We start from the raw sequence: 26,840 nt of genomic DNA on the forward strand, positions 1-26,840 counted from the left end.
GGTTGGCATTGCCGAAAGCTAAATTCTCCAAGAGAGGCCTCTTCACTTCTTCTGTTGTCACCTGTCGATCCACGGCTTGCGTGAGTCGGTCGATGAATGACATGAATGGCTCTGTGGGACCTTGCCTGATGCAAGAGAACGGGACATCCGGAGCTCCTGTCGGCGTAATTTGCATGATTGCCAATCGCGCTGCTTCTTTGATGTCGCTTAACACTCTCCGTGGAAGCCGCGCTGCTTGTTCCCCTGGATTGTCATCTGGAGGATCCCCTGCTAATTGCCCTTCTGTGAGGTTCGCATTCGGCCCACCTTGGTATCTGTTCCGCAACTCAGCAAGATATTTTCTCCACCTTTTTTCCCAGACAAGACTCTGTGTGTCAGTGAGGATCATTGCCACAATACTTCGAATGTCATATGGTGTGAGATCATACATAGAGAATGTCCCTCTTAATAGCTGTTTGAAGTATTGTGAGTTCAGCCCAAAAGTCTGAGCTGCCTTCCCTAGGTCTTTGAGTGTCTCATGACCCATCCTTTCCCACCTTGGATTCTGTCCCTGGGCATCATATGTCACTGGCATTGTCAAATCCCCTGATCCCGGGAATAAATGCTTTTCCTTTTCCAATGCTTTTCTGATTTGCCTCCAATCCATTGTCTTCACCGGCTCTTGAAACCCCTCTTCATCAGATTCCATTGGGATTTGCATGAATAATGGTGTTGTAGATGTCATCGGTGATTCATAGTGTCTCATTTTTTGCCTTGAGGTTTTTGGCCTTGCTCCTAAATCCGAAAAGGAAACTCGAGGATCCTGTTGATATTTCTTCTTTACTGCATCGAATGAATGCAAGAAGCTTTTTGCTGCTTCTGCTGCTGATAGCATCCATGTTGGGACACCTTCCGATGCTGTGATCCTTATGACATCTTCCCCTTGTAGCTGTTCTTCATCTGAGCTTTCATCATCTTCATGAAATCCCGAAGTGGATGGATAATCCCTTTGTCGTGTTAACATTGTTTTCTTCGAGGTGCTTTTCTTTTTATATATTGTTGGAAAAAATTGCTGCATTGTTGCAGTCTCGCCACGAGATGGCGCTGTGGCTCCGCCGAGCCGACCCGGCATGTCGTGCACTTCTGCCCTCCTGCCACTAGGTGGCGCTGTCACCGGCCCCCCTGGCTCGGATGACGGTGCAATCTCGACTACCCTACTTCCTCTTCCGGCTCGGCGTCTCCCATGGAGGGAAGGAACTGAAACTCCGAGGCTCGAGACTAAAGGCACCAGATCTGGAGACGGTGTGGAGCCGCGGGACGTAGAATCCCTAACACGGCCCCTCCTCACCCGCGACGTCACAGGGGACCGGGCTCGGGCCCGCCCGCGTCTTACTCTCTGCGCGTGCGTGCTCTCTGAGCTACTTCCGGTGTCCCCCAGGGTGACGTCATCATCGTCTCCCCCCTGTTTCACCTCCGAGGTTCCCGCCCCTCGGTCTGTCCCAGAATCCGACCCCTCCTCCTCTGATGTTGTGTTCGCCTCCCCCGCCGGCACCCCGGCTCTACCCGCGATTCGAGCTGATCGTCGCACCGGCTCTGACGTTACACCCGCGCGCCTCCTGCGTCCCGCCGCGGCGGCCCTCCGGGGCTGCGCGTTTTCCCTCAGCCCGCCTTGCGCGCTCGCCGCCCCCGCGCTGGTATGTGAGTCTATCCCCCGGTTTTTGCGAGTTTCGCCCTCCGCGGGCGTGTCCTCATCCTCACCGGCGCTGCTCGCGCCCGCCGCCGCCGCCGCGTCGCCGCTTTCGCCGCGAGCAGGCCCCCCCCCCGATCCCTTATCTTCCTGCTCCCCCCCTTCTGCTCCTGACTCCTCCACACTCTCTGGAGTTTCAGGACGCCCTTGGGGTTTGTTGCATTTTTTGATCGGGGGTTTTAATATTTTTTCCTGCTCTCTTTTTTCGAGAGCCCTTTCCCCCTGGCCTTTCAAAGCCAGAGCAATTTTTTTCCCGGAGCTCTGCCGCTCCGCCCCCTCCTCTGAGGGTGCCGCAGCTTCTCGCTGCTTTTCCAGTTTTTTAGACTGGACTGCAATACCTTGTAACATGATTCTTGCCGGCGAGAGTAGCTTTAACGCTGTCTCATCTTTTTTTGTTGCTAAAATATATAAATGCCTATTAATCTCTTGCCAAAACCCGACTTCGAACAAAAGATATGTCTCTGCAAGTGGGTAATTGAGCCTTGCCCATAATAACAGCTGTTTTAATTCTTTCTTTGGGATCCCTTCTGTATATAATTCTGCTACACTTTGTAAGGTGGATAAGATTTCCCGTTGTTCTTGGGAGAGTGTTGCCCCCATTATTTTTATTTTGGCCTTCTTACCGAATCCGTCGCCAGCGTGGTCTGGAGGCCCTTGTTCTCCGTCCAGCAGATTACGAGGGATGGATCAGAGGCGCCTTTCTGGTCCCAATCCAGGCCGCTCTGCTACGAGCTGTCTTCAGCAGAAGCTGAGAGATGGGATTTCTCAGTGACTGCTGATTTTTGCAGCTTCTCCCGGCCGGTTTTTTCTTTTTCTTCTTTCTTTCTTCAGGCTTCCCTCCTCTGGAGTTATCAGTGCTGTTCTCTTGGCTCTTCAGCTCTTCAGGGCTTTCCCCCCCCCGAAAGGTTTGGTGGGAGATAGCCCGCACAGCGGACGCCAGTTGTGGGATTTCTGGGCTGTTCAGATGGTCTGGGGAAAAGCCCAAAGATGGCCTTGGGCCCCCGGGTTCGAAAGGACGAGAGGAAGCTTCAGATTTGTTCTTGGTCTTGGTGTTTATTAATTGCTTATCTAAAAGATTTTCTCTTGGCCTGACAGAGTTCTGCTCAGCAGTCAGCCATGGGCACACACTGAAAGCCCCTGGGGCGGTCACCTATCTTTATACCCGGAGTTACGTATACAATATTTATCATTTTTCTCCAATACCCTCTACCCTTATTAACCAGTGTTCCCCTAGTAAGGTCCAATCCCGGAGTGCCAACATCACCACAGAAGATGGAGGTCTAGAGGAAGAAGAAGAAGGAGAAGGGCACGCCCCAATTCCTCCATCTTGCCTCTCTAGACCCCCTGTACAGAAATCTTAAACCCTGTATCTCACACTCCAATTAACTTGTCCCTTCACCATTCACCCCAGTGAAATCCTCCCGTCCTCATACTGATGTCATCTCCCATGTGGGATCAAAGTCCAGCCACCAGACATCTCTGGCAGCATTCCAGAACTCCCGAGCCCCCCAGGGGGGGTCTTGTTCACCCTGCACCCCAGTTCTGAGAGACTGAGATCCCACATAGCTCTGTCTCAGCTGTGGAAGTGCCAGCCCTGGCTTTTTTAGAGTTTGCAATTCACTTACAGGAACTTCTTTCTGACCTGGATATTGATGCTGACTTACACTGCGTCTTCCTTGTGTGCTTTTTCAATTTACTCTACTTCCCTCATCTTTGAATTTCTTGGGGAACAAGTCCAAACACTGCTATCAGATGCTTCCAATTTTTTTTGTCACATAAAATAAATTTCATTTTAAAAGTCTACTTGCTGCCTGCACAGAAAGTAGATTAGTTCTTGGGGGATTTTAAAAATTAAAGAATGTGGAAATGGCCAAGATATTGTGATTTTGAAAAGTGCCTTCATTTTAAATGAATTTGTAGTGTCTCTGAAAGTTTCTTAGGAATGCTGTCTGTGTACTCCTGGATTAGCCTGCAGTCAGGGCAGGATATTGCATTTAAAAATGAGACCCGGAAGCCCCAGTTCTGCTGCTGATGGAAAAGAATTGTTGTCCTGGTGGTGCTTGACATGTCCTTGGGGATGGGATTTGTGCTTGTCAGAGGATGTTCAGGGGGTGGGAGAATGCAGGGAAGCAAATCTGGGTGCTCATGGACAGACAGACAGACAGACAGACAGAGTCTGCTTGAGCTCCTTTGGTTTGATGTGTTCCAGTTCAGCCTTTGGGGAGTTTGGGCTGTGGATGTTTCCTGTGCTGTTCAGTTTGCTGTCAGGTTTGTGGTGATTCTCCCTGGGTTGCCTTTGGCTTTATTCAGCAATGTGAAGGGAACACAGAGCAGCAGCAGTTGTGCCACGAGGCTGTTCCACATCCAGGGATGGGGGATACACGCTTCTCTATGTTAGTTCTAAACAAAAAACCACAATAAAATCCAGGCTTTGCTCCTTGCTCTCTTTTTCTGGTTTGTTTTAACTATCACAGGGCCCTTGGAGCCTGGGGAAGGGAAGTGGCAGAGCTGAAAATTGCGTTTAGTACAGTGTGTAATATATGAATTGCTTATACATCAGTCTTTCTTAATCTGTGTAATAGCCACGAGTTGTGGCTGCTTCCAGGGGAGGGGAAGGCAAGAGGATTCCATCTCTGCTCAGGGCTGAGGCTGGGTGGGCACCAGTGCCCTCCCAGTGCTGGGCATCTCTCGTGCTGCAGTAGGAACCATTCAGGGTTCTTCCCTTTCTAGAACAGTCAACATTCCTTTTTAGCATCTCCTTTTAAGTTTGATGGGATTTCTTAAGAGAGCTGCAGGAGAACCTGAGAAATAACAAGGTGCCAGATGAAAAGGAAATCTGACCTAAATTTCAGACTCACTGAACTTGAATTGAAAACAGTATCAACAGTGTCAGTGCCCCATTTTGCTGCTGTTGACATCAGTGGCTGCAGTCCTCATGACTTGAGTGCTGAGGAATTTGCTGAATATTTTATTCACTTTGTATTGAAAGCTGAAAAGTTGGAGAAAACTTTGAAGTTTTTCCTGCATGGGAATCTTGGGAATACAGTGGTGCTGACATAGTTGAGGAGTTCCAAGTGTCAGCCTGGTCGATGGTGCATTGAAAGGCTTTTATGTGCCACAGCCCCAGCTCAGACTTCAAATTTCCTTGTTATTTCCCCTGCAGTTAACAGCATCACTGACTCCTTCTGGATTCCTTACGTTGCTTCATTGGCCGTATCAGAGGAAATTAAATAATCTTGAAACAGTTCCAGACACAAAGTTCACAGAGAGGCCCCGTCTCTGCAGTGGGCTTGGATTCATTTATATGGAGGCTCTTTTATCCTTACCCTAAGGCAGCAGGCTGTCCCCTTTTGGTGTCACTCCTGGACAGCATTTCCCTTTTCTCCTGCAGCTGATATCACTCATGAAGTGAAAGCCCTTGTATTAGAAAGTGATAAATGAAGAGCAGGGTTGAGAAGTGATTGCCAGTCAAGCCTACATTAGCAAAAACTCTGAAATCACAAGTTGGAAGGTGAATATTGGGAATAACCCTGCATATCTCAAAAGCAGAAGATGCCTGTGGGGTGTGCCTGACCTGAGTTTAGAGAATGGTGCTGTTGAACAGAGTGCTGGGTGTTTATTTAGCAGATCAGACAGGGCTGGAGTTTCATTGCCTTTCACCAGGCTGCACCTCTCTGGGATGAACAGAGATTTTCAGCCAGGCTGGTGTGAGCGGTGCTGTGCTCTCTAAGTATGAACAGAGATTTTCAGCCAGGCCGGTGTGAGCAGTGCTGTGCTTTGTTTCGTGCAGGACACAGAGATCCTGAACACGGCCATCCTGACGGGCAGGACGGTGGCAGTGCCCATCAAGGTGGTGTCCATCGAGGAGAACAGTGCTGTGACAGACATCTCCGAGTCTGTGGAGTGCAAATCCTCCGGGGAGGACGTCATCAAAGTAAGTTCCTGCCACCCAGTGGCTCCTGGGCTTTCACATTTCGCAGGGAAAAGGAGAACAAGCTGGGAATAAGCACAGCCTGGGCTGCTGCAGCTCTCCAGCCATTTGTTTGGGAAGAATGTTTTCCTGAAGCACCCTGTCCTTTGATTAGCACTTGGGGCCCTGCTGTGCTCCTCTCTTATTTTCTGCAGAAATAATTTACCTGCACCAAAAGGATTCTTTCCAAGGATGTTTGCACCACCAGAACATTCTGAGTGGCTTCAGGAGCCTCCCCTGCCTGGGGCACTCTGAGGCTGAAGTGGAACAAATAACTGGAGGCTAACACAGCATTTACTGGGATCAGTCAGGGACATTTTCAGGTGTAATTTCTCTCCCTTCAGGGCTGGTTGGGAATTGCTCACATGGTGGGAGAAGGTGTCTCCTGTGTGTTTGGAATATGTGCAGAACCTCTGGAGGGATGTGGCTGTGGCACGAGTGCCCACTGCTGTAAAACATACAGCTGGCTGGAAAACACAGCTCAATTAAGTGCTTGGAACAAAAAGCTTTGCTCATCTCATCATTAAGGAAAAAAGGCTTTTAAAATTTTTTTTCCATCTAGAATGTTCTTGTTTCCACAAAATTTCTTTCTTTACGTGGGGAAGTGGTTTGGGGTTCAAGGCAAATTGACATCTTCAATTGGTTCAGATATTAAAAAGCACTCAGAAAGCTTCAAATGAGCACAGAGGCCTTTCATCCTTAATTCGTTTTGAAATTCTCCATCAAGCTTTTATGTTCAATTCTTTAGAAATTGAAAAATATCTTCCTCTGTGAAATCCTGGTGTAGAGACCTTGTTGGGAGTAACCTTTCTGCTGAAAAATAAAATCCAGTCTTCATAAATTTTGTCTTTTGGGCAGAGCCCATGGTACAGGGGCTGTGTGCATGAGTTTACAGCTCATGTAAAGCCCATAGATTACCTTAAACCACAAACTTAGGGGAAAAAAAAGAGTTATTGATGAGAGCTATTGAGAGCTATTTAATACTTATTCATATTATCATGTAGAGGTTCAGGCAGATATTTTTGTGTGCTTTTAATTGTGTGGAATTTCTGGTAATTTCGGTTCAGGCAAGCCTGGCAGGTTTGAGGCCAGAAGCTGAAGATGCTCAGTGCCTGTCTGCACTTGGCCTGTAATATTTAGTTAGCAAATAAATGTCCTTTGTGTGGTTCATGTAAAGAGCTTAAAGGTAATGCTCCTGCCCAGCAATTGGCCATCAGCTCAAAGCTTATTTATATTAATTTTTACTTCACTTGGGCTGAGTTACATTGTTCTCAGTGACAAAACCCTGTGGAAATCTGAGTTTAAGATCTATCTGCAAATAGCAGGTGAGAGTTTCCCAGTGATCCTCACGGTCCCAGGGCAGCTCAGTGCACAGTTTGAATCTGCTGACTGCTACTCCTTTTACTTCTTTTATTGTCTCATAGTTCCCCGTCTTTCTTTCCAAATTTACAGCTGATTTCATGAACTTTAAATGCCTTTGAGTGCTCTAGACCTTCACACAGTGGTCCAGCCTTTTAAAAGTGGACACAAAATTTATTATGGCACTAAAAAGGAAGCAAAAGCCAAATTTTATTTCGCCAAGCTGGAATTTACCAATAGGATCCATCTGTCTGGATGCATTAATGGCAATTGCAGTTGCATGCAGGGGCCCCTTGCCATCTGCTGCAGCTCAGGTGGGTTTTGCTGCTTTTGCTGCTGTTTTGTGCCCTTTGCTCAGGAGCAGACCCTGCTCAGGCTCCTGCAGAGCAGCTGTGGTTCCTGTGTGAGGAACACAACGATCCCCTGCCCTGAGGGTTTGAGGTTTGCGCTCAGGAGCTGAGGAGCTCCAGTGCAGCTCCCAGTGACCACACTCCAAACAACCTGAGAGCCCTGGGACAGCAGCAGCTCCGTCTCTGTGAGTCCAGGCCAGCAGTGTGCCCGTGCTCACAGGGTTCTTGCATGAGGGAAGAGATTAACATCTGACTCCATGTTTCAGAAGGCTTGATTTATTATTTTATGATATATAGTACATTAAAACTATACTAAAAGAATAGAAGAAAAAGTTTCATCAGAAGGCTGGCTAAGCTAAGAATAGAAAGGAATGATAACAAAGGTTTGTGTCTCAAACAGTCTGGACAGCTGACTGTGATTGGCCATTAATCAGAAACAACCACACAGACCAATCCCAGATGCACCTGTTGCATCCCACAGCAGCAGATAACCATTGGTTACCCTTTGTTCCTGAGGCCTCTCAGCTTCTCAGGAGGGAAAATCCCAAGGAAAGGATTTTCCATAAAAGATGTCTGTGACACTGCAGCATCTCTGTGAGTCCAAGGCAGCAGCCTGGCTCTCTATTGACTCCTCCTTCCCTTCTGATGCTGAGTGAACACAGAGCCACTTGTGTCAAACTGAACACCTTTAGAACAGGGGAGGAAGTCACAGCATGGAAATGCCATTGTTTTGCTGCTCTGAAGCCCCGTGACTTTGAAGGTTTCTCTTCTGGCAAATGTGCTATGTTATATTCTGAACAGGATAACAAATGGAAACTCCACCTCCTTGCCCTCCTCCATACTCCCACAGTGCTGTGATTTCTGGGATCAATGTATTCAGCAGAGCAGCAGAACTTGAGAGGAGCTTTATAGAATGAAGCTTTACCACGCCCTTCTGTCAGATGCCAGCAGATAACCAGGGCAGCAGTGGCTGGAGCTCCCACAGGAGCTGTTCTGTCAGGAGTGGGCAGCACCAGCCCGGCAGCCAGCCTCTGTGGAAACTGGAACTCAGAATGGGCATGGACCGAGATACATTCACAATGGGAGCTGTAAATGCCTTGCCATCACATCATAGGCAGAAGTTTCAAGGGCAGCTGAAGAAACTGCTAAACTCTATCCTTGCAGAAACTGCTTAACTATATCCTTGCAGAAACTGCTAAACTATATCCTTGCAGACTTCCCTCCCTTTTCTTGTGCCATCACCCAGCTGCCTGCCTGCACTGGGGATGGAGAGCCAAGTGAAAAATCATAGCAACAGCTCCTGAAGTTCCACAGAAAGTGCTTCAGAATCACCTCCAAAGCTCCAACACAAAGTCTGGGAAAGGAAATGGGAGAAACCTCACCAGTCCTGTGCCAGGTGTGATGGGAGGATGGTCAGTTTGCTCCAGACCTGAGTAACACAGTCAGAAGAGAGGATGCTTTGGTTCTGCTTTGCTTTTCTGCCCCTGGTTGTAGTTTACTCACTGTGGATCTGTGCATTGTGGATACACACTGAGTTAAGGGATGACAAACACTGTGATGGAAATGCACAACCACTGCCCAAACTGTGAGATGGAATTAAAAGTGATTCCACCCTGGGATCCTGCCTTGCCAAGCAGGATATCTGGGGCCATGCTGCAAATGTGGGCTGCCACATCCCCAGTGAGCAGGAGCCAAGCTCTCTGTTTGTCCCCATTTCCAGAAATTGCTTGACTGGAGAGTGCACAGAGCAAGGCAGATTTGGGTTCTGTGATGATGGGAGCTGCAGAGAGCTCCTGTGGCTCAGCACAGCACAGCCCAGCCTCAGAAGCTGGGCATTGGGGAGCAAAGAGATGCCCTCCAGCCCCAGCTGGCATTCTGTGCCCCTTTTACTCTCTCAGTTCTGTCGTGGTGAATGATGTTCAGTTAGTTAAATGTACTGCTGCTGCTCTGCAAGGCTGCCTCTGAAATCTCTCTAATGGGATTAGATAATGTACAGCCTTTGCCCTGAGAAAAGCTCTCTTGCTTTGGGGGCTTTCTGCTTAGTTTTGCTAATCTAGCTGCTGATACTGAAAGTGCAGCCCCTGCTCAGCAGAGAGAGCCCAGAGTGCACCCAGAGCACGGCCCTGGTGTTAGCCAGCTCTGCTCTGCAGGGCTGGGGCTCCATCCTTGTGCTGGCAAATGGTGCTGGGAGCCTGGCCTGAGGGCTGGATGCACTCTGGGATGGATCTGTGTTACTGGTCTGTGTTACTGGTGGATCTGTGTTACAGATCTGTGTTATCTGTCCTGAGCACTGGATCCACTCTGGGATGGGTCTGTGTTACTGATGGGTCTGTGTTACAGATCTGTGTTATCTGTCCTGAGCACTGGATCCACTCTGGGATGGGTCTGTGTTACAGATCTGTGTTATCTGTCCTGAGCACTGGATCCACTCTGGGATGGGTCTGTGTTACTGATGGGTCTGTGTTACTGATGGATCTGTGTTACTGATGGATCTGTTACAGATCTGTGTTATCTGTCCTGAGCACTGGATCCACTCTGGGATGGGTCTGTGTTACTGATGGGTCTGTGTTACTGATGGGTCTGTGTTACAGATCTGTGTTACTGGTCTGTGTTACTGATGGATCTGTGTTACAGATCTGTGTTATCTGTCCTGAGCACTGGATCCACTCTGGGATGGGTCTGTGTTACTGATGGGTCTGTGTTACTGATGGGTCTGTGTTACAGATCTGTGTTACTGGTCTGTCTTACTGATGGATCTGTGTTACTGGTCTGTGTTATCTGTCCTGAGCATTGGATCCACTCTGGGATGGATCTGTGTTACTGGTCTGTGTTATCTGTCCTGAGCATTGGATCCACTCTGGGATGGATCTGTGTTACTGGTCTGTATTACTGATGGATCTGAGGCTTTAACTTTTAGCAGACTTAAAGAGTTTAATTTGAAAAAATGAGTACATGGGCCTTGAGACAGCTTCGGTTTTCCACTAGGTTACTGATTATTCAGGATTATGCAGCCAGGCATTGAAATCCTTCTTAGGAAGCCTAATGTTCCTGTAGCAGAGGATTTCCTTTGTGTGAGACCGTGGTGTTTAATTGGAATCAAGGCTGGGCAGCCACACAGAGTCCCTCTTTCAAAACCTGGAGAATTTAATAGAGAATAATTCCCTTTCTGCAGAGCACCTTGTTAAAAAGAAATCTTGGGAGAAATTCTATAGCAAGGACATGAATATCCAAAGTGTGTGGAATTATCACAGCCTAATAATTCCTGTAAATGGTGTGTTGGTCCTTGGTGAATGAGTGATCCTGGTGCTCTGTGCTCCTTAGTGCAATGAGTGGCTGCTCCCAGAGCCTGACCTGCTGAGCTCCAGGTGCCTTCCTGGTGTGCCAGAGGGATGGCATGAGCTGAACACAAGGATGAAAAGTGCTGAACACCAATATTCTTTGCTGATTATCCTGTAATTTATTTTTTTTTCACTGAAATTGAGATTCCTGTAAGAGGCACTGGAAAAAGCTCTCTGCTCACAGAAGTGCTGTCATAAATATTTAAACATTTATGTAACCTTTGAATATGTTAGCAACATTTACATTAGTGTAACAGAAATGGGTAAATGGGTTTACAGACAAAAATGCAAGATCTGAACCTGATGAATACAAGCACGACATCCACTGTAACCACATCTCCCCATTTCAGTCCTAAAACCACACAGACACCAAGAAATGGACTGATGCCTCCCAGATTTTCAGTCTCCATAAACCTGGCTGGATTGCTGCATTGAAAACTTCTCTTTCTGTCCTTCTGAACTGGGCTGGTATCTCCAGAGGTGAAAACCACTGGAGAATAAAGCAGCTTGGACTAGAGCAGGCTCACATGAGCAACCACTCATTTAATTTTAGGTTTTGCAGTTGTCATCCTTTCCACTCCTGTGTACCACAGGCACAAACCAGTGCCTTGAGTTCTCCATCCCTTGAAAGGAAAGATCCCTTAGCCTGTGTTTGACGTGAAATTTGTCTCTCTAAAACTGCCTGTAATTGAGGGGAGATTTCTCAGGAGTCTGTAGTGGGATTTAACCTGGCAAACCCAGTGTTCCCAGAGGTGCCACAGCCCCTGCCTGGCTGTGTGTCCTCGTCACACCCTTTGTGTGACCTCCAGCAGCTCCTGCAGGACAGAGCCAGGGTGGGATCAAAGCTTCATCTGAAATGGGGCAGTGAAGGGACACCCAGGGGTTCTGCACTGGCCTGGTGACAGTTCCAGAAATGTCCTTTACATTCACTGCAGCCCATCTGTGATGGCCTCTCCAGATCAGAGTGCCACAGGTACCATCCAGGAGGGGCTCTCTTCATTTCCAGGCAGCAGTTTCCTCTGTCAGCTCAATAAAATGTGATTTGTTGCAGAGAGAATCTGTCCAAGTCATCTGGAAAGGCAATGGCCTTTGTTACAAGGGGGCACAAAAATAGAATGCCAGGAAAAAGACAAAGAGGAGGCCTCCAGGGAACTGTGCTTAGCCCTGGCTTTGCTGTCTGCTTCTTTATTTTAGTTTTAATCTGGAGAAAGAAGTTAGGAAAATAGAAAAAAGGGAAAAGTAGCTGAATGCAGCTTAATAATGAAAGAAACTGCTGAAATAGCATCAGAGAGCTCTTTAAAATGCAAAACTTCTTGCTGATCTGCTAAGCAGGAAAGAAAAAACCCAATCACTTAAAGGTGGTGGCTGAGCAGGCTTTCCCTTCATCATTGCTCACTTCTTCTGATGGCAGAGATAAAAAGCACTTTCAGAGGGAGGATGTTTTCATAGTAAAGCATAAATACTACAGGAGATGAGAGACACATCAGGGCTCACAGTCTCCAGCCACTGTTAGAAACTTTCTTGGCCTGGAGAGCTGAGGGATTGTCCCTGCACTGCTCCCTGACCTTCCAGAATGTTGGCAAAAGCCTGGAGGAAAACAGAAAAGCACTTCTGTCTGTCAAAAACTCTTCAACAAATATACCTTTTTAATTAAAAAAAATATTTGAGTTCTAATATGACACATTTTTTAAAAAAATCTGCTTTCTATCCTTCCTCCATGTGCCATTGCCTTTGGTTGTCCCCAGCAGCCCTGTGTTTCCATCCAGGAGAACAGACCCAGGCAGTGTAGCCAAGCCTGCCCTGAATAACTGGTTAGTCTGGGGACACCAGCACTGCCAGCTGATAATCCTCGTTTGAATAAAAAGGTGCTGGGAATGGGTGGAAGGGAGCAGATGATAATGTAAATACATGTTCAGGTGGGAGAAGCATTTCCACCATTATCCATGCTCGTTAGGGGTGATGAAATAGAATTCTGACAGGATGGGAGCCAGAGCAGGAGCTGGGATCTGCTGGCTTTGCTGGTAATTTCTGCAGACATACCAGCTCATTTAGTAATGTAACAGCTCCCATTGCTCACCACTTAATGTATGATTAATGTGCCACTGCATTTCCCCAGACATTTATGACACCTTTAGGAATAGAAATGACAATGACTTTATCACATGGAGTCACTTCATACTATCTGCATCTCTCTTAATGATTTATATATCCAGAAGTGATTTTATCACTAGTACTCAGTAACATAATAAATGAGAAAACTCAATGGTCTGTAAATTACAACACTGATTAAAGAAGTGATTACTGATATAACTCTTACATGGCTATGATAATGCTTGCTTATATTCCAGGACAGCATTTACATATTAATGATAAATCTACTGTAGTGTTTAGAAATACTTTACAGCTTTAATCAAAATGTAAACATTTACAAACAGATAATGTTTATTGCAGAGGAAATGACTTCTGTTACTCTTCAGTGGGTGAAATCTACTGCAGAGCCAGTGGGGAAGGCAGCATCACCCCCGATGGAGGTCGTGTTCAGGGCAGAGCTTTGGCTTTGCCGCTGTGCAGCCCAGTCTGGGTTTGCTGGGTTCCTCTTGACCAAGCTGGGAAGAGCTTTGCTCATTAAGGATTCCCCAGCCCTGCCATCAGTTTGGAGCTCGCTGCATTGCAGAAAATCAACTGCAAGCTTCATAAACAGCATGCAGCCCTTGGGCATCTCCAGCACATTGTGTCCTGAGCCAGGGAGGTGTTTGGTGTTCAGCTGCTCCCACTGCACCAGGCCATCATGAGCGTGCATAAACAGGGGAGCCTCTGTTTGTTTGGGGTTGAGCTGCCAGGGTGGCACTTGGAGCTCATTTTGCCACACTGATCACCTTTTCTCCTCCCCTCTCTTCCCCTCTCAGGTGTCTGACAGGTGTGACTACGTTTTTGTGAATGGCAAGGAGATGAAAGGCAAGGTGAACGCCCTGGTGAACTTCACCTACCAGTACCTGAGTGCCCCCCTGCAGATGACGGTGTGGGTGCCACGCCTGCCCCTCCAGATCGACATTTCTGACACTGAGCTCAGCCAGATCAAAGGATGGAGAGTCCCCGTGGTTTCCAACAAAAGGTGGGTTGGAGACACTGCATTTCTTGTGTGATTTGTGAAAGGAATGCTCCCAAAACGCTGCCTCTTCCCCTGAGGAGCAGCAGTACAGGTACAGCTTTGCACTGGGCATCTGCAGATCCAATAAAGCTGTAAAAGCTGTGGGAGTTCTGCTTCTGTGCATGTGTCTGTCTTGGGCAGCAAAACACAGTGTGGGACTCTGGTAAGGTGCCCTGGCAGAGGCGTTGTTGGGAGGTGGCAGCACAGATGAAAAGGTGGCACAGTGCTGTTGTGGGGTCCTTCATCAGGTGAGGTGGACATCCATGGTCCAGAGATGCAGAAGGGAGGGCTCTGTTTGAGGGGCACTCTCCATTATCACTCCAATGCTCACCCTCAGTGATGTTTTGGGAGCGTTTCTCCATGCTGTGCTCTCTCCTGGCCCAGGCCCACGCGGGACAGCGATGACGAGGACGAGGACGAGCGCAGGGGCAGGGGCTGCACCCTGCAGTACCAGCACGCCATGGTCAGGGTGCTCACCCAGTTCGTGGCCGAGGACTCGGGGCCCTGGGGACAGCTGAGCTACCTGCTGGGCTCCGACTGGCACTTTGACATCACAGACCTGGTCAGGGACTTCATGAAGCTGGAGGATCCCCACATTGCCAGGCTGCAGGAGGGCAGGATCCTGGTCGGCCGGGAAGTGGGCATGACCACCATGCAGGTACAGCCTGGGCAGGTACAGCCTGGGCATGGCCACCATGCAGGTACAGCCTGGGCAGCGCTGGGGTGGGCTGTGTGCCACGCCTGCCATGCCCACAGCTCAGACATCTCTGGGGTTACACTGGGAATCCTGACCAAACCAGTGCATAAAGGGTGACAGAGCTGGTCTGTGTGGGTATGAGGGAGGTGGGAAGGCAGCATGTGCATGAGCTGGCTATCTGTGGTTCCTGAAGGGAGCAGCATGGCCCTTAGTTTCAGCATAGGGAAGGATATTTCACTGTCTTGCTGTTCCATCAGAAACAGTAAAAGCTGGAGGAACAGAATTTCCAAGCCAAGAAAGGAAGGACAAATCCTAGGCTGGTAACCCCCTTTGGAGCAGTTGGGAGGTTTAATGAGCTCATCCTCATGGGAAGACAGAGTAACAGCAGAAGAGAATTTTAATTCTACTCTCGTGGTGAAATAATGCAAATAACACAACTGGGACAGGACAGTTCCCAGTCTGGGATGGTTCTCAGCCACAGCCTCTCCATCAGGTTTTCTACCCTGCTAATGAAATCAGACTGCCTTTCCTGTGCTCTTCCTTTCTGTGCATAAAGCTTTGGAGACAAGGAGGCACGATGACCTTAGGAAAGGTTTTATCAATTGATCAGCCTTTTCCTAAATTGATTCTTCTGTGTTTCTCCAAAGGTTCTGTCTCCTCTGTCTGACTCCATCCTGGCAGAGAAGACGGTGACTGTGCTGGATGACAAAGTGACCATCACAGACCTCGGGGTGCAGCTGGTGTCTGGGCTGTCTCTCTTCCTGCAGCCCAGTGCAGCCACCAGCAGGGCCATCGTGGCCACAGCCGTGGCCCAGGAGCTGCTTCACACTCCCAAGCAGGTAATGTGCCCTCTGGATTTACTGGGTTTGCCTTCTGGGGTGGGGCAGGACTTTATCAGTGTAAAGTACAGATGAGAATTCACGGCCAGTTTAGGATTTAAACTTCAGGTGTAATCCATGTCCATGTTAATTGCTTTTTCCTACAGATACTCTGGAATTGCTTTGTCATTTCTTCCCTTCCAACAGGGACTTCAGTCTGCAGTAAAAGTCCTAACTGCACTGAAGTTTATGCTGTTTACAGTTTTAATACTTTCTTTAGCTAATGAACCTGTGTTGTTTTCACTGCACAGACAGATTTTGGACAGTGATCCTGGTCTGTGAGCATGCCCTTGTTTTCTGCTCTGGAGAGCACAGAGCTCTGTGTGTCACAATTCAATATCTTCAAGAGCTCTAAAAAGCAGAAGATGGCCACATCCATTTCTTTTCCCTCCTGGAGCCATGACACACTGCCGGGCTCATCTTTCCTTTTATTTTTCATGTGGATTTTGGGGAATTCATCATCCAGTTCATGTGCTGGTCTTATTTAAGCCAGCAAATTCCCATCTCTCTAAAGGGGGTCTTTCAAACAGCTTGTCTCAGGTCTCAACCGCTGTGGAAAAGAAGATTAGAGAACACCAGCAGGTCAAGGCAAACACTCACTCTGGCCCAGAATAAATCCAAGGGTCAGCGCTGGAACATCTTTCCTTTGTCAGTTGGTTTGAGGGTTGGGACTGGGGACCACACAATTAAATCTGTCCACAGCTACTGCTTTTTCCTCTCCTATAGATAGGGCGAGATCTCAAGTCAAGTTTTATGGCCCATTTTCATGATTATTGCTACCTAATTTTCTGGAACATAAAAATAATCTAGTTTGTTTTATAACTTAGTGACAGGGAAATGTCCAAGCTAGAAGGACACGGTGCCCATCTGTTCCATTTGTTGCATCCTGTAAACATAAGAATCTTATGTAATTAACCCATTTGTACCCTTCTTCGGGGCTTAGAAACCACATCTGGCATCCTGTCTTCTGACAAAGCCTGTGAAACAAAAACTGGAGCCCTCCTGACCCAGTCCTGTCCTGTGGGACAGAGCAGCCCCAGTCCTGCAGCAGCACTGGAGCAATTGTGGCTCTGATTGCAGACAGAAGAGCCTGTGGGTCTGGAGAGGCTGCCCAGTGCCATGTCAGCCTCTGTGGTTTATGGGTGGTCTGTCCTGAGTATGCAGAGACATTTGTCAGCACCAGGTTATGGCAGATGATGCCAGGGGTGCCCCCTGTGCCACCTCCTGTTGCCTATGGCGTGGCAATGTGATGTGACATGTCACTGCATGTCACTGCAACTGGCACGTTAGGAGGTCATACAGAACAGTCAGAACGTGTAAATGTGATTTGGGCTGAAATTATTTCTCCCATCATCTGAACTGTGAGATTATTTTGGTGAAGTGTTTGGTTTAGGCTGCTGTTCCCTGCAGGACAGTCTCAGGTTGCTGAGGGTGGCACATTTCTGGTGCAGAAGTCAGGCCCTGGTTCTGGGCAGGGCATCTCCATCACCAAAACCAGACAGGAATAGATTTCCCACGGGGAAATAAGTGGAAGGAAATGGTGTAGGAGTGACCTATAGAGTCACAGACATCTTTTCCTTTCATTGCAGCTTGAATGAAAGATATAACATTTAAGTCACTTTCCCTTAGAAAAATTAATGCAAATGTGGGAATGTTTGTGGCTAAATTTTGCAAGGAGTGACTCATGATTTGGAGTGCATCAGCTGAGATCCTGACTGAGCTGGAATTCTGAAGGCAAATGCTGAGTGTTTGCTGAAAATCAAGCCCTTTTGAAAGAGGGTTTTTTCCAAGGAGACAGCCCAGGACTAAGCCTCTACTTGAACATTGTGAGTTCTTCATTACTTAAATGTGTCTTTTCCTCTCAAGCAAGTTTATAAAAACCCCAAATAACTCGCGCAACCTTACTGATGCAACTGGAAAACAAAAATCAGAATTTTTGTTGTGGCTTTTTCAGTGACCATAATGAGTGGTTTACCTCAGTTCTAATGACCACCCCTTGTCTGCACACACAGCACAAAGCAGCCAAAGCACAAGCCCTGAAATTTGGCAGTTTCTCCATAAGTACAAAGCTCTCTAAAGAAGATAAGCCAATATTTTTTCACCTTGGAAGCTTTAAGTTAGATACCTTTATCTATAGCTGAGCAGCTAATTACCTGCTGTGGCAAGGTGACCTTGGGGGATGCTGAGCCCATGTATTATTTTTTAATCAATAGGGAGCTCATTGGCACTGAAAAGTGGATCAGTAATTTAGGTGCCTAAAAATAGACATGGGTTGACCAACTTTTAAATATCAAAGATGAAGTGTCTTCTGAAAATTTGGAAACTCTAGCTGTGAGTTATCTATTTCTGGAGGCCATCTGCTCAGGTAGAAGGCTGCTCCATTTGGCTTGCTGATGGTTGTTAAATCAACACTGTCATCCTAAAGGCTTCTCCAAAATGTAAACAAAATAAAACCTACAATGTTTAAATGTTTTCTGATCTAAGTGAGCTTCAAGGACTCTCAAAGCTCAGCTGGCTCTGCAGGGGAACTCACAGTCATATCCAGCTTTTTGTCACTGTAGGGTATTGCATGGGGGCTGAGCAACTGAAATGGGTCAGTGAAGAAAGGAGAAAAAAGCCTTTAATAAACAGTTCTGTGCATTAAAGTATCTCTCAGTGCTCCTGGGGAGCTGCAGACACTTTCTCAGGGAAAAAGAGCAGTGTTGGTGCTTTGTCAAAGGCAAGTTCTGGTGTTCACCAGGTGCAGTGCCTGCTCCAGCCCTGGCTCTGCTGTCATTCTCTGGGAATGGGAGAACATCCCTGGGCAGCAGAACAGGCTGGATCATTGTCCTGGCCCTGCTTCTGGATGGTCTGCTTCAGCTCTGGCCTTCCTCAGAATTCACTGACCCCTCACGGTTCATAGCAGATATTAGCAGGGTTGTTGTGGTGTGGGTTCATTGCCCCATCCTGGCAGTGTGAGTTACGCACAAACTGTATTTTTATCTTATTACAGATATTAGCAGTATTGTCATGGTGTGGGTTCATTGCCCCATCCTGGCAGTGTGAGTTATACACAAACTGTATTTATAACAGATATTAGAAGTAATATTAGCAGTATTGTCATGGTGTGGGTTCATTGCCCCATCCTGGCAGTGTGAGTTACACCCAAATTGTATTTCTATCTGCTTTAAGCTGACAGAGCAATGGAGTGGCTCACAGGAATGACAAAGGAATTCAGCAGCATGGGAAAGGGAGAGGGGATGCATTGTTGTATAAGAATCTGAATTCTTCCCCTGCAAATACAAGCAAATTCCCACTGGAAAGGAATGTCACATGAGCAGATTGGACAAAAAGGAGAGAGAGAAACCCACAGTGGGGGAATGCATGGTTTGAATTAAGATCTGAGTCTTGGCTGCTTTCATTTCCACATCATAACGATCAAGCCCAATTTTTACTACACAAGCCACGGGCTTAAAAATAAATGCACATGTAATACTTTGATATTTCATGTGATAAAATTGCTAGGGAAATCATTCCAGCATCCAAGTCCCCAGACAGAGCAATCAGAGCTGGCCCAGCAGAAGCTGCTGAGAACAATATTCCTTTGCCTTCATTGAGGGAGGGGTGTATTTGTTTTCTGCAGAGCCAACCATTTCTTCCCTCTGATGTCCTGCCTCACTCCAGGACCCTTGCAGCTGACCCCAGCAATTGAGGGCTTACTCACAAATACTTTTATTTGTGCTACAGCGAATGGAGACCGTTAAATGGCTGCTTTATTCTGAGCATTGAATAAAATCAAATATCCCAAACTGTGTTTCTAAGCAGCAGGATTCTCTAAAATGCAACCAGTTTATCCAAGAAGATTTATCAAATGGTATCTTTGGACTGATAAGCCACAATGTAATTCAAGGCCAGGAATGGTGGTGGAACTGCCACAGACCAAGAGCTGAAAATACACCTGTGGTGGGGGAAGAGAGCAGCAAAGGCACAAGGGAAAGTTTAGACAAAAAATGTCTTGATGAAGGTTTTTATGTGCTTAAGGAAAGCCTGGTGGTGATCAACAGTGGTTGTGGGAAGCAGTTTCTACATCTCTGGGCTGGATTTTGCTGTCATTAGCATGACCTGATGAGCATTGTGTGACTCCACATCTCAGCACTGATCACACAGATCTCCTGCTCTGCGGGGAGCACGGGCACTGATGTGTCCCTGTGGTCACTCTGAGGTGTGAGAGAGGAAAAGGGAGGGAAATAAAGGCTGGAAAGCCAGCTAATCCCTCACACCCTTTGTTTGTGCTTGGTAATTAAAGGGCACAAGCATTTGTCACCTCCGTGCTGGGGGCAGGAGACGAGGGGCAGCAGCTTGGCAGGTGAGAAGGCTCCCATCCATCTTCATCTTCTGAGAGTAACTGGAGGGACCTTGTCAGAGATTTGGAGGGGATTTATTGATGTGGTACACAGGATTTGCAGAAACAGCTCCTTGAAGGACATGGCACTAAATCATTTCCTTTTTCTCTCTTCTTTTCTTTTTAGCTTCTCAGAATTTATAATCATTTAGGAAATTCACTTCCTTGCCCTGCCTTTGGCTTTCCTTTAATGATGTGAATGAGAGGAAATGATCTCTTGCCAAATAGAATATTTGGTCTGATCCAACATATTTGGGCAGGATTTTAAACTCTCTCCCTCTTTCTCTCATTTCTGTTCTTTCCCTTTTAATTAATGTTGTCCATAGTACAGGCATGACAATGTTGTTTTGTGAAAAAATTGGTTCCTCCTATGAAGAAACGTTCTCTTGGAAATAAAAAATGTCAGTGCTGGTAGAAAATAATGGCTAAGCCAGTGCACACCTCTGTTACCTACAGTAAATCACAAAGTGTGCCTGCAAATTTCAGCTGACTGCCATCCCATTTTTCTCTGTCTCTGCTTCATAAAACCAGGAATGCAGATTTGTAGAGCAGTGGCATAAAGAATAAAAGTTGCTTTGAAGTTGGTGGTAACTTTGTCCCAACGCACGGAGGGTTCAGTGAGGTGAGTCCATGGTAGGGTGTGGAGCTGTGCCTGTTCCCAGCTGGGCAGGGGCACAGGTGCCATCCTTTCCAGCCCCACCTGAACGAAATCCTGCAGGAATTTATTTTCTCTCCTGCTCTCCAGAGGAGGGCACAGTGGCAGGCAGTGGTGGTGTGCTGGAAGTGATGCTGGTGTTTCCCTGGCACAGTGTGCCTTCCCCAGAGGCACAGGAGCTGACCTTTGTTTTGGGGAGAAGGGAGGCAGCAGCATGCTGGATTGCCTGAGGAGGTGAATCCTCTTCTCTCTGCCCATACCCATTAAAAACCCCCTTTGCTTTCCTCTGACCGGGGTTGCTCTGCTATAGATTGCTGTGATAGAAATTCGAGCTGTGCCCTGCAGCTTTGTGTTTGTTCACTCATTTCAGGGTTGTTTCTCTAATGAAGGATCAGATGTTTTAATTTCCTTCTGCAGTTCACCCTTCCCAGCTTCTGAGCTACCCTGGCTCCGTTTCAGCTCTTTGAAGTAAATTTGAATCACCAAGAACTCTGCCTTCTTTCCTGTTGTGCCACAACTTATTTTTCTTCTTTCAGTCCCTCAAGTACTTGCTGATAGTGCTTTGGAAATCAAATATTCAGTACGGCCCAACCTTCTGCCCAGCTAAATGCCCCTTGCTGTTTTCATTGAACAGCTTTAAATTCAACTGGAAGGGCAGCAATTCTCCTTGTTTATAACCATAGCATAACAAATTGCAGCCAATTGAAAACCATATTAAGTTGTAAATTTGTATTATGAGTGGACATTAACAGGGTGGCAGCGTTTTTCCCCAGAGCTGGTTTTTCAGCCCAGTTGTTCTGATGTACCCAAGTGTGAAGTTATTAGAGCCATTTGTGGTTGAAGTGTGGGAAGGAAAGAACTTCAGTTTGTGGGAAGTTGCACTCTGGCAATCTGCCTGGCCGTCTGCTGGCTACGCAGGCAAGGCACAGAACAAATGAAAAATTAAAGAAATGCCCTGCAAAGAAAGCTATTGAGATGTGGAGAAGTAAATATCTGTGTCATCTGGGTGGGATTTCACATGGCAGACAGCTGACCTCTGGCTTTGCGTTTGCTTCTAATGATGACTTCTGCCAGTGCTACCTGCAGAGCACAAGGACAGACCAATTAAATCCAGGCCGTTTGTATTTTTATTGCAGACATCATGCCAGAATCCCCATCCTCCTCTTCTTGACACAGAAATTTGGTGGACTTTTTAATTATCTCAAGGATAAAGTGTGTTTTGCTTAAAACAAACCTTTCTCCAGCAAAATGGCAATTGTTCTGTGAGTCTTTTTCTTTCAGATGAATCTTCTGCTCCAGCCATTTCCAAGATGCTGTGGTAGCTCCTTACTCCTGCTAAGATCCTTACGTCTTAATTTGACAGCTCCCCATGACACCTGTGCATGTGTTACATGAGGGAAATAAGTGTTCTGTCAAGTGCCTCTGGTAATTTCTGTGATTTGCCTCTTTTGGCTTTTGTACCAGAGGAATGACTTTCCTTACAGAGCTTGTAAAATTGTACCTTGCTAATGGGCACTTGGGTAATAAAGACATCTCATATCAATTATTTTCTACGTCCTTGTGCAAAACATTTGCAGGGAGAGTAACAGTGGAACCCTTAGTGACAAATGTGACCAGTTTTGTGCCCCATCAGTCGAGGCTTGGTTTGCTTTAAATGCAGTGCAGAGTCCTATTTCCTCCAGCTGGGAGATGGATGGACTGCAGCGAGCTGGGCTGATTTACTGCAGGCCTGTGGTGGTGCTCACAGGGGTCCCAGGATGAGGGAAGAGATGAGAATCTTGACTCCATGTTCCAGAAGGCTGATTTGTTGTTTTGTGATATATATTATATTAAAAGAAAATGATATATTAAAAGTATACTAAAAGAATAGAAGAAAGGATTTTATCAGAAGGCTTGCAAAGAAAGGAATGATAATAAAATCTTATGACTGACCAGAGTCCCAACACGGCTGGACCTGTGATTGGTCATCAAGTAAAAACACTCACATGGACCAATCAAAGATGCACCTGTTGCATTCCACAGCAGCAGATAACCATTGTTTACATTTCGTTTCTGAGGCTTCTCAGCTTCTCAGGAGAAAAAATCCTAACGAAAGGATTTTTTCATAAAATATGTCCGTGATAGAGGCCTGTGTTTAACCATGTCCCTGTCCTTGCAGGAAGCCGTGGTAAGCACCTGGATCCAGTTCAGTGACAGCTCTGTCACCCCTCTGGACATCTACGACCCCAAGGACTTCTGGCTGTCGGCGGTGTCCCTGGACGAGGCCGTGGTGTCCGTGCACCAGAGCCCTGCCCTGCGCTGGCCCGTGGTGGCGGCCGAGGGCGAGGGCCAGGGCGCGCTGGTCAAGGTGGACATGATGATCTCCGAGGCGTGCCAGAAGTCCAAGAGGAAGAGCGTGCTGGCCGTGGGCAGCGGCAGCATCAGGGTGAAGTTCGGGCAGAACGACGCGGACGCCGAGGCGGGCGGCGACTACGACGCCGACGAGATCGAGAACCGCGCCAGCGACCGGCGCCACAAGGGCCCGGAGCCGGGGCACGACGGGCGCTACCACGGCGGCTCCTCGGCCGACAGGGACCCCGAGGGGCCCCTCAGGAAGGCCAGCACCACGGCCAAGTCCGTCCTCAAAAACAAAGTCGTCAAAAACAACCGCCTGGACGGCGGCAAGCTCTCGGACGACGGCCAGCTGCACAACATCCCCATCGACTTCACCAACTTCCCCGCCCAGGTGGACCTGCCCAAAGGAGGTGCTGGCATGGAGGACAACGACCTGGTGCAGACACCCCGCGGGCTCAGCGACCTGGAGATCGGCATGTACGCCCTGCTGGGCGTCTTCTGCCTGGCCATCCTGGTGTTCCTCATCAACTGTGCAACATTTGCACTCAAGTACCGCCACAAGCAGGTGCTGGTGGAAGGACAGAGCACCATGACGCACTCCCACGACTGGGTGTGGCTGGGCAACGAGGCCGAGCTGCTGGAGAACGCGGCGGACGCGTCGCCCCAGCAGGACGAGCGCACCACCATCATCGACCGCGGCTCGGGCGCCGACGAGAGCAACCAGCTGCTGAACGGCAGCGCCCCGAAGAACGCTCAGAGCCAGCTGCACAAGGCTGCAGACCCGGGGGGGAGGCTGGGCAAGGAGCACAAGGTGGAGCCTTTGCACTCGCCCACGTCCAAGAGGAAGCGGGTGAAGTTCACCACGTTCACCACCATCCCACCCGACGACGGCTGCCCCACCGTCAACTCCATCCTCGGCAGCCACGACGATGACATTAAGTGGGTGTGCCAGGACATGGAGCTGGGCGACTCCAAAGAGATCAGAAACTACGTGGGGAAGTTCAAAGACAAAGCGTAGCTCCCTGCTGGGGTGTTTTTTTTGGGTTTGACCACACCTTGATGCCTTCAGTTCTACAGTATATATTGGGACGAAGGGGAGGGGAAGGGATCGCCAGGAGAAACGATGAGGCAGTTTTTATAATCAGGGAAAGAAATTTGCCAAACTGTCCGTGGTTTGTTTTTGTTTTTCCGCTTTGTTTTGTTGGGGTTTTGTTGTTTGTTTATTTTTTTTTCCAGTGGTTATTCTGCTACTCATGGATTTAGGAAGTGGAATACAAAAGGAAAGGAACAAGGAAATGGTATGACCAATTTGATGAACTGGGCAAGATGAGGTTGTGAAAATTCATTTTATGGGTCATACAAATAATAACGATAGTAATATTTCACAGTACCAAAAATATCTGTAAAAAGAAATGAGAGAATATAAGAGCATGAAAAGAATAAGCAAGAGGCAAACAATAACTTGTTCTGGTTCCAATAAAACATCACAGTTATGGACATGTGACCCACAAGGAAAATTTTTATATTGGTTCTCAAGCCATTTCTTTTCTTTCCTTCATTTGAAATGAAGATGTGTCTTTGGCATTACATGTGAAGGAGGAAGAAATTACCTGGTATTTTCATTTTTACTTTTCCATTTGTCTTGTAAATTGAAACAGAATCATTTTCCCTCTTGTATTTTTCTTTTAAATATCCTGAAAACAGGAAAATTTAAAATTCAATAAGTTCACAGTGGGACAAGAACATTCTGTTTCTGAGGTAGCTGTAAACAGTCTCCTGTCATTTAAAGAATTCAGGGGATAAGTATTGACTGATAATTTCCACGTGGTGTCTCTTCTGAAAGCCTGAGCCTCCATTTCACCCTGGCTAGAAAGATGTTCTGTTTGGAAGAATTTTCATTTTCCTTTCAGGCTGGGTTGTTTGTTTAGTTGCTTGTTTTAAGTTTCCACAACCAAAGTTCCTGTGTTTCACCAAGGGAAGGAGGTGCTGTTTTCTGTTAGCTTTTGCAAGTACCAAGCAAAGGGAGTGCCCCTCTGGTCATTGTAAATGTTCCTGGAACTGAGACCACCGCAGGCCAAATATGCACAGCCTGCAGTTGGGTTGTTTGGGTTTGGTGTTTTGGTTTTTTTTGCCAGGTTCATGAATTCATAATTTTGTGCTGCATTTTTCTGTTTATTCTGGTTTCTCCAGCTCTCATCAAGCTCTGAAAGCAAGAAGAGGAATGGACAGAAGGACCCTGATTGCCCCAAACGTTTATTCCCTTTACTGGGAGAGCTGGCCTCTGGGCACACTGTTGGGAGGGAGGGAGGGAAATATTGCTGAAGCAAGAACAAGAAATACCTGGAACTGTTTTATAGATTTTTTTTTTTTTTGACATTGGACCAGCGAAGACTGAAAAGTTTAGACTAGATTGTAAATCTGAGTTTTGAACAAGCAAATACCAAGGCAGTAATAAATCAGAAGCAAATACAAAATAGAGATTTAATAAATACAAAATTTAATTTGTGGTGTGAACTGGCAGAACTGTGCTGGCTCAGTGCCAGTTCACATTCATGGAGGGCACAGATCAGAATCCATTCAAAGAGGAAAGCAGTGTCCTCCCAAAGCTCTCCTGATGAAAGGAGGTGGCAGAGCCAGCCCTTGGAAGCAGTATTATGTTAGCCAGGAGCACTTGCATCGTCCTGTCTTTGCCATCAATTTCCTTGGTTTGGGTTTTTTAATTACTAAACTCCGTAGTTTGTTTTTTTTTTTACTTGGACAAAGTCAATCCTGCCACCCAATAACATAGATGGACGTTTTAACAAGGTATGCCTAGTATGCATTGTAGACTGAAAGAATGTAATATTTATTTATACATGTTATATGAATTGTAATTAAAATGCTTTACACGGCTTGACAAATTACCCTCTCTCTGCTCAGGGGGGTGCTCCTCTGTGGTTTCTGTGCAGTGCTGCGTCCCTGCCCTGGATTTCAGCCCCTTTCTGGGGGGAGAACAGGGATGTGAGGGAGCTTTCCCTGCTCTGAGCCTTCCTCTCAGCCTGGCGATGATGATGGGTGGCAGGAGCAGCTCAGCCAGGCCCAGGGCAGGGCAGTGCCACCGTCCATCTTCTTCAGCCCCTGCCTGCACCAGCACCAGCAGCTCCAGGACGCTGCTCCTGGCATGGGCAACCCCTGGAATTCATTAATTAATTTATTTATTAATTACGTGGCTCTTCCTGGGAAAACACAGGTGTCCCTGACATAGAATAGGCATTTACAGCGTGGAGCTGCAGCAGAGGAGGCAGAAACTCAGAACTGGAGCAGAAACAGTGGTGTGGTGGCACAGAAGGTACCGGTTCCAGGGAAATTTTTGAGTTTTTGGGGAGGGATCCCTGTGCACCCACGAGGGGTGGCACCTCCAGGACCCCGGGGCTGCTGGCTGCACAGGAGCAAGGTGACCAAACCCTGGCTCTGGGCGCAGGAGGACAGGCTGCACTTGAAAAGACAGCAGAGGGAGGTAAAAAAAAACAAAAAAAAAAAAGGAAAAAGCTGAGCCCTGCCTTCACATTTAATTTGTCTGAAGCTACAGAACACGGGGCTTCAGAGGCCAGTACTGAAACTTTTCAATTTGTCTTGCACCGACCAAAATTTCTGTCCCAGCCCTGTTCAGAGTGAGCCACCACAAACGATCACCTCAGCAGGGAGGAGCACTGGGCTGTGAAATGTCATTTATTGGAGACTCTCACACGGGCTCAATGCAGCATTCTCATCTCTGGAGTTTTGGTTGCAGAGCACTGGGATGGGCACGGGAGCTGCTGGAGCCTCCCTGCTGCCAGCTCAGCTCACCTGCCAGGAACCTGCCCGTGCCAGGGGTGTGAGGCTGCAGAGATAACAGGCTGCAGAGATAACATCCTGCAGTGATAACATCCTGCAGTGATAACATCCTGCAAAGATAACAGGCTGCAAAGGTAACAGGCTGCAAGGTGCATCTTCTGTCAAGGAGCCAGGCCAGAAACTCATTAATC

General features: G+C 47.4%; 1 protein-coding gene across 1 annotated transcript in view; it reads left to right on the forward strand.

The window, feature by feature from the left end:
- The window catches only part of TMEM132C (transmembrane protein 132C), a 175,323-nt gene extending 150,176 nt beyond the window's left edge, over positions 1-25,147 (forward strand). Inside the window, exons 5-9 of the mRNA XM_054288608.1 lie at positions 5,517-5,660; positions 13,650-13,855; positions 14,276-14,549; positions 15,236-15,427; positions 22,661-25,147. Of these exons, the coding sequence (XP_054144583.1) occupies positions 5,517-5,660; positions 13,650-13,855; positions 14,276-14,549; positions 15,236-15,427; positions 22,661-23,854 (2,010 nt within the window). The 3' untranslated portion in view covers positions 23,855-25,147. The remainder of the gene's footprint in view (positions 1-5,516; positions 5,661-13,649; positions 13,856-14,275; positions 14,550-15,235; positions 15,428-22,660) is intronic.
- Positions 25,148-26,840: the final 1,693 nt, after the last annotated feature.

The sequence above is a fragment of the Melozone crissalis genome, unplaced genomic scaffold (genome assembly GCF_028551555.1).
Source record: "Melozone crissalis strain CALT ecotype California unplaced genomic scaffold, PUWL_Pcris_2 ptg000063l_1, whole genome shotgun sequence".
Classification (NCBI taxonomy): domain Eukaryota; kingdom Metazoa; phylum Chordata; class Aves; order Passeriformes; family Passerellidae; genus Melozone; species Melozone crissalis.